The sequence below is a fragment of the Atractosteus spatula genome, chromosome 12 (genome assembly GCF_055471065.1).
Source record: "Atractosteus spatula isolate fAtrSpa1 chromosome 12, fAtrSpa1.hap1, whole genome shotgun sequence".
NCBI lineage: Eukaryota > Metazoa > Chordata > Actinopteri > Semionotiformes > Lepisosteidae > Atractosteus > Atractosteus spatula.
Genome location: NC_142717.1, coordinates 41,974,834 through 41,989,478, shown reverse-complemented (window position 1 = coordinate 41,989,478; position 14,645 = coordinate 41,974,834). Strand labels below are relative to the sequence as shown.

The 14,645-nt window shown below is 39.2% G+C and overlaps 1 protein-coding gene across 6 annotated transcripts in view; it reads right to left on the bottom strand.

Moving 5' to 3' along the window:
• The window catches only part of akap9 (A-kinase anchoring protein 9), an 84,307-nt gene that overhangs the window by 25,199 nt on the left and 44,463 nt on the right, over nucleotides 1–14,645 (bottom strand). For all 6 annotated transcript variants that reach the window (XM_088928472.1, XM_088928474.1, XM_088928475.1 and 3 more), the window contains 6 exons: nucleotides 14,101–14,265; nucleotides 13,414–13,500; nucleotides 12,844–12,956; nucleotides 11,759–11,922; nucleotides 8,928–9,136; nucleotides 4,468–4,630 (listed from right to left, as the gene is read on the bottom strand). In XM_088928472.1, the coding sequence (XP_088784598.1) occupies nucleotides 4,468–4,630; nucleotides 8,928–9,136; nucleotides 11,759–11,922; nucleotides 12,844–12,956; nucleotides 13,414–13,500; nucleotides 14,101–14,265 (901 nt within the window). The remainder of the gene's footprint in view (nucleotides 1–4,467; nucleotides 4,631–8,927; nucleotides 9,137–11,758; nucleotides 11,923–12,843; nucleotides 12,957–13,413; nucleotides 13,501–14,100; nucleotides 14,266–14,645) is intronic.

Below are 14,645 nucleotides of genomic sequence, written 5' to 3'. Positions count from 1 at the left end.
CACGGCGCACCTCTTCAGCAAGCTGTGTGCAATTAATCAGTCTAAACCTACAAACACAACTTGTTAGAAAGAGATGCAAGTCAAGGGAAAGGAGCAAGCAAAAAAAAAAAAATCTTATTTTGAAAACAGAAAAGGTAAAACAAAACAACTGGGGGTAAAGCAGACCCCGTTTTCGTCACATTCAAAACTCTTCCTCTACCAAGCAAATCTGATTTCATCTAACCCTGTTGCAAAACGTAATAAGGCACTGTATTATAAAATAATTCAGAGCCAAATTTAAAAATTGGATTAAATCCTTTTGGGATGTGTTAACTAAACCTATGAATATGCTGAAAAAGTTGTCATGTTTATATGATTGATTTAATAAAATTTACAGCCAAATAAGCAAAACACAGAAAATTAAAATTACTTCAAATAATAAAGCAATTATTAATTTGAAGTATTTTAATTAATATTATTTTTTAAAATATAAGACTGTTAAGAGGAGATGTTAACATGTTTAAACCCTGCAATGGACTGGAGTCCCTTCATTCAGGGTGTATGTGACAAAAAGTTCCATTAACCAGTATTTGACTAAGCAGTTATTGAAAACGGATTGATGAATTAACTTTTAAAGCATACCTCAACAACTGGAAATAAATAACACACATTTCAGCTGCATCAGCACTGTGCCCCAAAGCACCGTCTTTGTATTCTGTTAATAGCTTTCTGAAGCCAAGATTCATTCCTGAAACAACTTCTTTCACCAGGGGAGAAAACTTTTTCAGCATGAGCAAACTCCTCATTAAACTCTCTGGAATGCAGCACATGGTTACAGCATGTAAATGAATGAACGCTACATGACTACCCATAAAACCTACTACTGCACAGTGAGTCCAGAATGCAGGGGATCACACCTAGACTGTAAATCAAACTGGCAGAGAGCAAGCCATGACATGAATCTAGCACTATCAGTAAAGCAAAAATACACTCAGCATTCAATTCTTCATACATTCTACACACACTTTTAATTAATGAAGGACAGATGTTCAATGATCAAAGACTGATGAACATTTTAAAGACTTATGTTCCATGAGCTAGATTATTACTTGAAAAAAAAAAAAACTTGAATGTGCGTAAACATTATTAGTTTGATAAATATCACGGATATTCTTTACGATTGAGTGCTTTGGTGAGATTGTGTTATTCATTGGAAGATAACTAGTTCTAGTTAAGATTTATACATCAGACTATAACAAAAGTATTGTATCATTTTTAAAATATTTTATTTTTAGAAAGGTCAAATACTTACAGCATCTGAGCTGCTGTCTTGTAGTGTTATATGTGTTCTATATGCAATATTAAAATTAACACCTGTTGCCTTTAAAGACCCCGGCCAATAGCAGTGTAGGATTAGATAGATACTTTATTGATCCCGTGAGGGAAATTGCAGATTACTTGATAAAGAAGCAACCATTACATTGTGTGTACACATAGGTGTGGTGTTTTCTTAGAGGACAGAGATCCTTTAAAAACATACTGTACTTCAGGAGTGGGACATTGTGCTTACTACTGTGAATGACTGTTCATAATATACCTAATAACCATACACCCTTACAGCTAACAAAACCAAACCACTATCCACTATGTTAGGATTGTTGGCCTTATCCACAGGAGTCATATTTCAAATGCATGTACTTAAATATAATCTATAAACCATACTACAGTTCATACTAAAATCCTCCCAGCCTAAAAACATCTGGCCATCCCTGGGTTCAAAGAAATGATGTGTATGAAACTTTTTAGTCTTAATGCAGTCAGAGGCTTCAAAAGCATTAAAAAAATTAAACCTACAGTCTTCTTCAGAATCAGCAGAGAAACATGAATCAGAGGACACATGAGGAAAATATATGGAAGAGCTTTTAAAAAACAGACCAGGAGGTTTTTTTACACAAGGGGTGTACAAGGGGGGGAACACGTTGCCGGATCATAATCTTGAAGCCAATACCCTGACAGACTTCTTTCAAGAAAGATAAAGTTCTCTGGTCAATCAGTTGCCAATAATCAAAGGAGCTACAAAAATAGCTTTACCTGGATTTAACTTCTTTATAAATTCTTTAATGAAACATATGCAGATTTGTCACACTCTGACAGATCTAGGGAACAATCTTAAAAAAAATTGAGTCCTGTAAAACTTATTAAAGACTGACTCAGATGACATATTCAGCATAAATATTTTAAAGCTGAAAGCTATGTTTGTATTACTGACACATATCGTAGCTAATGCTACAACAGGTTGCAGGAAAGCATACATTCTAGATTTGTAATGCAAATTATCTCTGTCATTAGAATAAAGTTAGTCACTCAGTAAGACTACAGAATTCTGAAACTACTTTTCATAAAAGCAGGTTAGAAATTATTTATCTCTTACGAAGAAACAAAACATGCCATGAAAAAAAAACAGATGTACACATATAGAATATGCAACTACTTAAATGTTCGCAGCACAGGAAATTCAATAATTGTACTATAATTCAACAAACATAACAAAGGAACCGCAATGTAAAAAAAACTGCATCTTCGAGATACATCAGAGAATGATGTTTTAGAAAGGGCATCAACCTTCATTCTGCACATGGGTCTTCAAAACTCTGAGCCAGAACTGTGTGTATTACAAAAGAATCTTACTATCCTCAATATGCATTCATACTTAAAAGAAAAAGAACCAACATGAAAAATGGCATTATAACAGCAGTATAATTCTTCTAGTTTTCATATTTTATATAATTTAATCTGCTAGTAAATAAAAACATAAAAAAGGTTACAAAGAGAGGAAGACCTTTAGGTAGTTAGTAGGTTATTGATCCAAGAATCTCAACCATCTGTTTCTAGAAGCCAGGGTGTCAGCTAAGCAGCTTGTCCTATGCTCCCATACAAAATGTAGATGTATTGCAAATACTGCAATAGTCACACATTTCTATATCCTTTTATAACAACCTCTATTCTTCCAGCTCTATTTCAAGATCTTACACTTATACTTATTCTCTTCAAAATCTCAATTTTGGCTTTGATTGGAAGATGAATTGTATCCCTCAGTAATGGGTTCGTACAAGTGCCAACAAGTATTATTTACCATGTCTCATTTGTTCAATTTGAATGCAAACTTCTAAGGCATGTTAAACTCCAAAGCATACTGAGATAATCAGTTTAGTGTACAGATATGCTTCTAAAATATTTTTGCCAGGCAAAAGTAGTTATATTCCATGTTCTCTCCTGTGTACTCATCAACAGAAGGGCAAAAGGTTTTATGCTGGTCATATGCAAACTTAAGGAAATCAGTCATTAATTCCAATCTCATGCAATGTTCTACATAAAATATCACATAAACATACATAACATAAAAAACATAACAGATGATTTTTAGAACAGTCAATGCAATTACTTTGTAAAATACAATGCAGTCTTCTGCAATACACTGACCTGAATAATGACAATAGCACTTAACAACTGGTAGATCACAGTCAAGAATGAACTTTAAACAGATGATTAGCCCAGCTTAATGAATAAGTTCAACCAGTATTTCTACACCACACCTGTCACAATTACCCACAGCAGGACAGACAAAAAGCACAGGATTAGGCACAGAACAGCACAAAAAATACTAGTGTTTTGACACAGCAGGACACTATAACTCAAAAAAAGATATCAGTATTTAATCTGAAACTAAATATATTGATCAAATTTAAAATCCCAAATACAGTATCTCACTGACCTAAAACATTTAACCAAAGACAAATCCATATTCATTATGAATGTTTCCGTTTCGATTTCTGAATTCCAGTCCTCATTTTGTTTCTTGACTTGAGTTATGCAGGTGTATTGAAAAATAAAACAGTTGAGAGATCGAATTGTTCAAGCACGGAACTATTAAAGTCATTGTTTAATGAGTTTCAGGGGATGATATTTTGTGGGTGGAGATGAAAAGTAATCATGCCCTTTTCAGTCAGCTGAGCATGACTTTGTTGACTTAACCTAGCTGTGTAAAGTGTAAAGATCCCCCCCCCCAGTTTACAGCAGCAGTCCGTGCCAGCAGAGCGGAACAGGTGCTGTGCTGTGCTGTGCACCTTTCACAGACAAGCGGACAAGCTCTCCCCAGGGAGGGCAGTGACATCACACGCACTATGGTGACCAGCTCCAGCAGTTACAATATCCTGCAGCGCAGCGTGAAGCATGCTGGCTTCTTTCACTGATCTATTATTTATTCTCCCATGTGACACACGTGACACCAGATCCTGCCCATCCCAAAGCAGGTAGCAAGCGCTCTGTATCCTGCCCAGCCCTAAACTGGTATGTTTTTCAGAGACTCCTAAAGAACCCCGCATGGAGAGTAGCCACCTGGAATACAGTGCCAGTAATGATATACCAGGCTCCTGGCGGTCAGAAAGGATACGAAGTAATGTATTACGTGCCCTGTTGGCCATACCGCACCTTCGGCCCTGTGGAGCTCCAGCGCCAGCTGCTCCTTGGCTTTGGCCTCCTCGTCAAGTCTCTCCTGCAGCTCCTCCTGCTGCCTCACCAGCTCACTAATTTCAGCATTGTGCCTGAATGACTCCCGCATCAGCTCCGTCTGGGTCACTTTGGCATGTTCAAGCTGGGAAAGACAATGAAGCCAGAAAATCCGACAATCATTACAAATATCTCCGCCTGCTGCCCCTTGGAGCGTAACATTCCTGAAGCTCCATCTACATAATTAAACTGTGTCACTATGGAGGCACTGGTGTGCCCAGTTTGGGGACAGCTAAACAAAACCCTCTTGTTTTCAGAATAGGATGCAGCACTTGACGAGAAAGAAGACCGGGGCATCTAGACCTTTTCATTTAATCAATATATGCATTTTAAAATTTTCTTTAAGTGGTTAAAGTTTAATCTTTAAAATCCTTGCACTCCTCATACCATATTGGTTTATACACAACCTGGAATACAGCAGGAATGCTCGGCCTATAAAGTTCCCTTTAAGGTAGAATATCAAAGATCACATACAGCGACTGTGTCTTCTCCTGAGAATATCCTTTTTCACTTCGAGCACGTATGAGCCTATAACTTCCAGAATAAAAAGTTCCAAAATACCTGCGCAGTGTAACGGTAAAGAAAGAGAAACTTTAAAAACTGATTTCACTTTGCTCTAAACATACAAACCTCCAAAAGCAGTTTTGCACCTGAATAACATACTAAAGCACTTTAACAAATAATTCTGTGTAATAGAGAAAATATAAAATTCTTGCACTTGCACTTACTGTGTAAGGAGGTGTTGGTAAAGATATTTTAGAGACCACTCTAAGGAGATGCCCATTTATCCTATGATTAATGTGCGAAATTTGGGTCTGCACCACAACTGCGTTTTTTTCATTTAAACTGGAGGGGAGAGGAAAGGGTCTCGGCAGCGGGACTCGAGATTCGACTTCATAGATGTCTTCATCCTGACCTTCGACCCACAGTGCCCCCAGAGAGTTTGATTTCCAGTATGTCCGATAAGAATCCATTCTGGACGACAAAGCTGCCTCCTGGGTCGCACTTCAGCTGCGGCACCTTGAGCTGGAAGCTGTGCCACTTCTGGAAGCACTTGGTAAGGATGAAAAGTGCCCAGGGTTTGAAGCTCCGTGAAAGGGCAACATTGCCGAGCTAAGCAACTGTCTCCACGGAGCTGCCACTAAGAACCTTAGGCAAATACAACCAGCTCACATGGGCAATCGCAATGCACACCGGGTCCCAGGTAAATATTAAGAAGATTAAGGTGTCAACAAACACTGAGCCTTGCAGGGTTTCAAAACAATTCCTTCATGAAGAAAGAACTGCAGTTCTCAGAATCCTTGCAGAGAGTACCTGTGGCTAAAGTGTATTCCAAATTGTTTCAAAAGTGTCAGACAGACGAAGACCAAACCCGGTCACAAACAGCTTTCCTTGTCCGCGCCGAAGCTCAGCCTGCGACGGCTTCTCACTCCCTCTGTGGGTCGAGACGTATCCCTGTTAGCAGATCCACGCCCCCAAGGCAACGGGGCGCCTGGGAAAGCTCGCAGGCCATCAATTACTTCCCGCAACAAGCAGCGGAGAGGGAGCACAAGGGCAGCACAGGGCCAGCACAAGTGCGGGACTCTTCCCAGAATGGAATTTCTCTGGTGAAGGGAGGGAAAGCCTGCCTGGCACTTCCTGAAACACAAGCATGTCCAGGATCTAGAGCTGCAGGGAAGACAGACGAGGAGGTGTGGCCTGCAGCCTTCAGGTAATTAGGCAGGTAGAGCCACAAGCTGGAGATCAGCCTTTGAGAAAAGCTCGTCTGACTGGATTCATTTTCCACGTCAACAGTTCTGACAGAGCTGCGTTTTCTTTAATGTTCCAAGAATGGTCCGCTTGTGCTTCGTGTAAACGTAGAGATTCAAAACTCATCTTTTAAAATAAACCTTGGGCTGTGGACTGTATTAAAACACTCAGCCCTGAAAGATGCAAAGTATGTATTTCAGAACGTCAGGGCTTCAGGCAGAATTCTATTCACCCAAGTTACAATAACAAAACTGAAGTCCTGAGCTGAAAATATGGGAATTTGTTTCTCAAAACACAAGTGTACAAGAGCAAATAGCAGTAACATTCTGAATTCTACTGTAAAACAATCTTCTTTGACTTTCATGTACAAGAATAAAACCACACTTTATGCCACAAGGGGACATTCTGTTATCATTACAGTTCATTCTTTAATGCTTTGGTGATTATGGAATAGACTCTAAAGGCAGACTTAGTCCTTTTTGGTCTGCAAAAAACTTGAGTTTCCTCAGTCTTGTGACACTTCACTGCATCATTCAGGTTTACATTCCTAAATAATCCTAAAGAAGAATTGTATACAATAACTATTTTCAACACAATTCTTAACCTCCAATTATCGCTTGTTGAAACTGAAAGCTTTAAAGTCACAACCTAACAAGGGACATGAAACCTGAGGTGGAAATTGATATGATTCTTTGTAATCTGTAATGCAATTCACAAAGCTTCTTGTAGGAAATGTTATATAACATTAATGGTAATTTAAATACTGAATGGCAACATATAGTTTAAGAACCGCAACAGCTACTGATGGCTGAGTACAATTAGGTATTGTGTTTCTGAAAAAAACATCTGAAGACCCTCACAGCAATGCTTTCATATGACTGGTACTGTTGCAAGGACACTGATGTGTATTAATAATTAACAGCATAAATGTCAAAGATCAAAATCTTTATTGCTGAACGGAGAGATCTGAGAAAAGTTGGGACTGCAGGAGGTAGAAATAATCATGGAGTTTGACATTGCTGCATGACATCAAGCAGTGTAAAAGAGATTTATAGGAAAGCAACAATCTTAAGTCCTACAGGCCGCAATGGAGTTAGAAAACAGAGACACTTACCTTTAGGACATACTTGAAAAAAATATATATAGCTGGGAAATGTGCTACTCAGATTAGTTTCTGGTTAGAAACAGACAAATATTTATTTTCGTTTTTCCTGGGCTGGATTTTACTGAAAAACATTATTAACCACTGATCCATCCATTAACAACAGCTAATGCATCCCAGAGGGCTGCTCTTAATGAACATTGAGAGAACATGCAAACGTCAGACAGAAAGCTCCAGGCTGGAATTAAGCCTAGGACACAAGAGCTTTAGTAAGCAGCACTACTAACTACCACATCACCCTCAGTACAATGAAGTGTAGGATATTCAGGTATTAATATACATCAAAAACCGCATTTAAATACAGTACTCCAGTACATTTTGTTGATTTAAGGCAGAATGTTGATTCTTTTTCAGCAGCAGAGGTCAGAGTACACCTTCATTCCAATATTTTATTAGGCCCGAGGAACGGTTTACAGTGGCTACATAAATGCAGGAGGTGGATATTAACCTGCTCATTTTATCACATGTTGAGCAAAACACTACTGAGTTCTTAATAACGTGTTGTGCAATGCAAATGCAAAGCTGTTTCTAGGGTTGTACTGACATGGTGAGAATTAAAAAGGCCAAACTACTTTCTACTGTTGAGGACACAAAACATGAAAATGAACAACCTAGCCAGCCACTCTGAAACAGATGCATTCGAAATTCTGAAAGTTATTGACAAAGTCAAGCCAAGGGTATATTCAAGGAATACCTGCAAAACTATCACTCCAGGAAGCAAGTGCATTTGGGGCTTCAAATAGGTAACATTGCTAACAGTTAGGTTATGGAAGCTGATTCCTGGAATCCTTCCAGTAATGCAGCTACTAGCTAACAGCTACTAGCAACCATATGATTGAGACTTGCCGAAGGGTCTATTCATTTGTAACCTTTCTTATGTTCTTATGTGGGGGTCCTGATATTTGTAGCCATGTAGGTTAACATGCCTAATTCAAGGATATAGGCAAAAAAAGGACAATATATTTCAAGTATAATACAAGTACAAGAACAACCATCATACTATCATATTAGACACTGAGAAAGCAGGATGGAATCCAGACTGGGCCTGTCATTTATTGTTGTTGTGTAGCAAAACTAGTGCAACAGCAAGACTGCATAGGCAGTCACTGTCCTTGCCAGCTTAGCGGTTAATATCTGTTCATTGACACTTAAACGTTGTTGTCCCTTGTAGACTTATAGGCCAAATATATGACTGTATGTGTGTCTTTTGTTTTTCCAGGTACTGTAAGTGTTTGATTGGAGTGGTGAACCTTTCAGATCAACAACAGCCAGACATAAAAGGCCCCAAAAGTGTGGCATAAAAGTGGCATAAACATAGGTCAAAGAAACTGTTCTAGCTAAGAAACACAAAGACTTATTCTTGGAAATGTCAACAAAAGCTCAAAAACCCTGTTAGTAAAACTGACAAATTCAGGACGTGGGAAGTCTCCGAGCTTTCTTTTCCCTCAATGAAACTTAAGGCTGGTAGTACCTGATTTGTTGTTTCAGTGATGGCCTCCAGCAGTTTCTCCAATGCTCCCTGGAGCCGCGAGCTGATGCTCATTAGGTACTCCTCGTTCTCCAGCTGGAGGTCAGCTCCTTGAAACAGGCTGTCTGTGAGCCCCTGAGACAACTCCAGGCCCTCTTCAGTCTCCCCTGACCACACACTCCCACTGCCATGACAGGACTCTGAGGAAGCATCTTGAAACAAAGCAAGAGCAAGAGTGGGCATTCAGACTGGACAAATCACATCTGCGGGACTCAAGACAGGATTACTCTATGACTTCTGTGACTGTGAAAACGATTAGGAGTACTATGCTGACCACAAAAGCAGATTTCATCATACTTAGATGCATGTTTTGAAGGGGAGAATTTGACAAGGGGGTGAATAAAAACAACTTGATCTTTATTCTTCTAATCCCCAACACGCCAGCATTGCGCACCAAAGTAACGTTTACCGCAGTTCTCCAAACCTGATATCAGTGGCAAAGGAAAAACAAGGAAGATAATCAAACCTATGTTGGTCTTCAAAAATAAATTATATAAAAAAACCTAGGAATCATATAACATTTTGTAATGATTCCTGCTGATTCCAGTTCATGTGGTATTCTGAAACACTCTATGCCACCAGAGGGCTTCTCACTTTCACTCAGCTGTGACAGGATGCTGCCTCCCGAGTATAACTAATGGTTGCATGCAGACCTGTGGCCTCACAGAAACCTTTCACTAGCATACGAAATGATTAGTTGTAAAAGACATTTCAACTGCTATTCCAAATTCGGAGAGCTAAGCATCCTAATGTTATGCACATAAAACAAGCTCAACCATGCACAGTGAGCCACTTCAAACACACTTGCTACATTTGCACAATTTACAGAGCATAATAAACCATCCACCTAACTCAAATTACTTTACTGCCTATTAAAATTCCAGGGTCTTCCACCCTGCCTGAGAAAGACAGGCAATGGCAAAGACATTTTAGCTGTGCAGAGAGGTATTAAAAATGCACACAATAATATTACATCTAAATGAGGTTCACATGCTGTCTTAGCCAAGGAAGTCACAGAAAATTTAAAAACATTTATGCTAAAATTCAAATTAATTCTACAAGGAAAATTCACAGAACGCATACTTAAAACACATATTATTCATTTTCCATTACCAAAACTATTCTAGCAGCCTATTTAGACAGGGGTAATACTAACTTTTAACTTCAAAAAAGCAAATGTAGTAACAAATCAGTAAAAATGGTGGTATTGCTGACCCAAGTAAATATAGATCAATAGGCCTTATCTTCTATTACAAGCAAGTCAATGGCAGAGAATCATCTCTATGGCAGTAAAGTTTGAAAGGATAGTCAAAGTAAACTTAGAATGTATAGGTTTTGCTTAACCAACCTGTTTCAGTGCTTGTTCAAAGAAACAGCAGTGATAGATACAAACAGGGCAAAATGCATTTAAATTTTTAGTAGGCTTTTGCTAAAGTTCCCAATAAAAGAAATCTGCACATTTCAGGCATTCCTGGTAATGTGCATATCTGGATTGATAACTGACAGAATACTGATAAAGGACAGAATACAGACAAGGGGTGCATGCTGAAATAGGGGTGATATACTGCAATTACAGGAGCACCACAGGGAACTGTAGTAAATCCAGGCCTCTTCCTAATTTCCATTAATAATCCAGAGCATGGTATAGTTAGGAAACTAAGTTTACAATCAATACCAAAAAAGGATGATCGGCAAATACTGGAGAGGATGAATTTCAAGAAGATTTAGAGCAAAGGGGCAAACACATGGCAGGCCACATTTGATATATACAGGATGTAACATGGAAGAAGGAAAAATTATAGATATAAAATAGGGAGCATTGAACAAGGTTTTGGTGTTGATATTGTTGCATCATTTTAAACTGCTAGAAAATGTGTCGGAAAGTAGCAAAATGAAAATGGAAATAAAAGTGTAGAATAAACCAGGGTATGTTATCTAATTGTTCAATGTACAAAGAAATTGTATTTCTAACATCACATTTAAAATAATGTGTACAGTTTTGTTCACCGTAGTACATTGCTGTCCTGGATCCTCTCATGTCTGTTACAGATTCATTGCCTTAGATTTTTCAAACTAAGAAGTACTCTTTTCTGACATTACTCATTCGTTATAGTAGTCCAATTACAATGTTGACTGCTAGCTGTCTGGGGAATTGTTTGGGAGTGTAATTTCATGACTTACTGAAAGGAAATCTAGTTTAAATGCCACATAACAGGAATCCTATACCACAGTCTTTACTCTGGATATGCTGGGATGATCCTTACACTGCTGTGATAACTAGCCATATGGATTGAGAAAAATACATCTCTTATTAGGCAACTAAGCTGCTTTCCTTGAGAGGATAAACTGATTTGTTTGAAGAACTGAAGGAGTTGTGTAAAGGATTGGCACACTGTGGAACTTAGCATAATAGGAACTGATGCATGGGGAGTCAACTTGTCTTTATGGGCACAGTGCAATAGTATCGAGTTCTACAGTAGTAAACAGTATGGAGGTCCATCATTGTAGTAAAGACAGGAAATTCTTATCTTCTAAAACATTATAGGCCAAGTTTCTAGTACTGTTTTCCCTAGTAAAAATGTTGAAATGAAGGCCCAGATAAACGAAGGACACTCAATTATTAGGCATATTCATTTTGGGAGAAATAACCATTCTGAAAAAAACAACCTTTGACTACAGACCCCTGAAATCTTTTTTTCCCCAAAGAGACTGTACTGCAAGATATTGGTGACTGCAGCCGTCAGCGTGTCCGTGAGGGAGAGAGCGATACACACCTCCCCCAGGCCCAGCAGCTGATCTTAGCTGAGGCTGTCCTCTGCTGGACGCGTCCAGCAGTCCCTCAACATGACGCCCAATCGTCTCCTCAGCCGCGGCAGTGGTCTTCAGCACGTCGCGCAGAACCTGCCGCAGACGCTCATTGGCCTTTCTTAAGACATTCCTGACGTGGAGGAGAGAAAACCACACATTTCAGCACAACGCTACCGTTGTTCTGATGCAGCCAAAGACAACTCAAGACAAATGCTAATGGTATCCGTGTGCAGAACACCTTCTCAGTCTACTGTCTGGAATGCTACAAACATGAGTTACATCCTTTCTCGGGAATTCCATGGGACAAATTTTGGAAAGCTACACTGCCACAGGACAAACACGGTATAGCAGAAGGAGAGCATCACCCTATAGGCGGAAATACAGCAACTTCCATCCTCAACCATGAGGACACCATCGGGAACCATGATACAGAGAAGTTTTCTTCCTAAGGTTCTGTATAATACATGCAGCATATATGCTGGGTATAAAAGAACATATCAGAAGTCCCCTGGTATCAGACCATATCAGACTGTTCCCTGGCATACAGTATTTGAATAATTATCACTACCTGCTTATCTCTGCAAATCATTAAAATTACTAAAGGGCTTCTGATGACAATGGGGCCTTGTAACATTAAACAAAATATTTGTCTGGTTTCACTATGATAATGCATTCTGGACCAGCAGCAAAAAAAAAAGTAAAATACTAACTTATTTTCTAGACATAAAATTGCAAAAAATACACTTTCTTTATTTTAGTTTTAAAAAATTCATTAGAAAAACAACAAAAAAGAAAAGGTTATTTACAAAAGTCTGACACTTCATTTTAAATATTGCACATCTGTCTTATAATAAGCCAGTATTATAATAAGGTTAGTATTAACCACTATGTTGTAAATGTCAGACACAGTTTTAAGTTATCTATAAAAACTACTCTACTGCAGATGCCCCAAGTTTCTGAGAAAAGGCAGTTCCCTACATTTTTTTCAGAATTAATGAAAAATCAAAAGTCCAAGCTGTTTTGTGAACTTCCATCAAGAAACTATTCAAACCTTTCAGTTGTGTCACCATCAGGAGCAGGGTGCTCTGTCTTTCCTGGACCTTCTGCTGAAGTTTCGGGATGAGTTTTCTTTTCCTCATCTCCCTGCTTGTTTTCTTCCTCATTCTGTGACAACGACCGGAGAGGCAGAAAAGACAAAAAGGACAACAAACCCGTCATGCTATCCTCACTTGCTTTCTAGAACCTTTCCTCCCTGGCAAACTAGAATTGAAACAGTTACATTTACTTAAGTTAAGAGGACAGCAAGAATGTGCTTCTTCAGTAAAACCTGGTGCAGACAGGTGGCATCAACAGAGATTAATGTTTAGGCAGTGTCTCTGCAAGGCTGGAAAGCAGAAACATTCCCGTCTGCTTGCTGTCATAGCAACAGTTGCACCTGTAAAGCACTACAGAGGACACACGCTCCACCTATCAGCTGGTATGCAGAAGTGCACGACAAGATCGTTCAAGACTGGTGATCCTATTTAGAGCAGGCTCGCTTCCCTAACCTGACGGCACTAAGTGCAGAAATTCACAAACTCCTGCATCTTTTTGGAGATCTGTGCAAAGAGTATCAAGTTACCTGCTCAGTCTGTGTGCTTCTGCTTTGCAGTGCAGGGCCATACTCCTCCTGTCGTACAGTCTCTGTGCCCTCTCTTCTTGGCTTTGCCTAAATAAGAGTTCAATTCTTTGTAATTTAACTGAATGGAAGAGTTGTGCATATACTTTTTTTGAAAATGGGTCTAAATGTAAAATAATTCTACCTTTGCAAATCTGTAGGATATATGTTTAAAGTATTGTGAAGCTGCAATAAAATATATACCTTTAAAGAAAAATTAGGGCAATTAATTTAAAAAAACCTTTTGCAGTAGATATGATTTGCAACTCCTGTATGGTGCCATAAATATAATCTTAAATGTAAAAATGAAAATACTGAAATGCAAAAACGCCAAGCCAAATGTGACCAGCAAATATTTTCAAAACCGGGACAGCCTGTATAACTTTTATGAAGAATACATTTTTCCTGTAAAGGCTGACATTAGAGATCATCACCAAAATACGTGATTCGTGGTCATTGTATGTTACTTATCGGCTACTTAGAAAATAAAGACTTAAATCCAAACTAGACAGTTCATAAGAAACAATAGAGTTACAGGTTTGTTAGGGCACTGTTTGCCACATGGTAGGGTTTCTTGCCTGAACTACAGACTCTTTGCACTGAGGAGGTCTGCAGGATTACTGTTGCCTCGTGGTTGGCGGGGAGACGCACCTGAGCGAGCTGTGTTCTCCGGCTGTCCAGCTCCGCTCTGCGGGAGACCTGCTCCTCCTGCTGCCTGTCTAGCGGTGTGTGGGCCACCCTCAGGGCCTGCGCCGCCTGCAGGTGCTCCTGCTTCCGGTTCTGGCACAGATCTTCCGCCAGGCCAGCGGTGGCCACCTGCAGCACACACAGCACTGAGGACACCTTCCACACAGTGATTCCTTTTCAAATAATTATGAGTCACAACTGCAAGAACAGTAATTCAATCGCTCCAGTCTCTAGGAACAGAGACGCAAAGACATGCAAAAAGGGGACAAAAATTCCCATGTCACCAAAAAAGGCTTTGGTCACCTAAAGTCACTCTGTATAATTATATGGGTTAAGGCTAAGCCCTGTTTAATATTTCCGTATTTATATTTCAGCATTGCATAGAATATTACTAGTAAGACGAAGAACATAAACACAGTGTCATGAAGATGGATGCTGAAAAAAGCTTGGAAAAAATAATGGAATGCCCGACATGACTGCCTCCATAGCCTCAGACTGTGCTGGTGTGT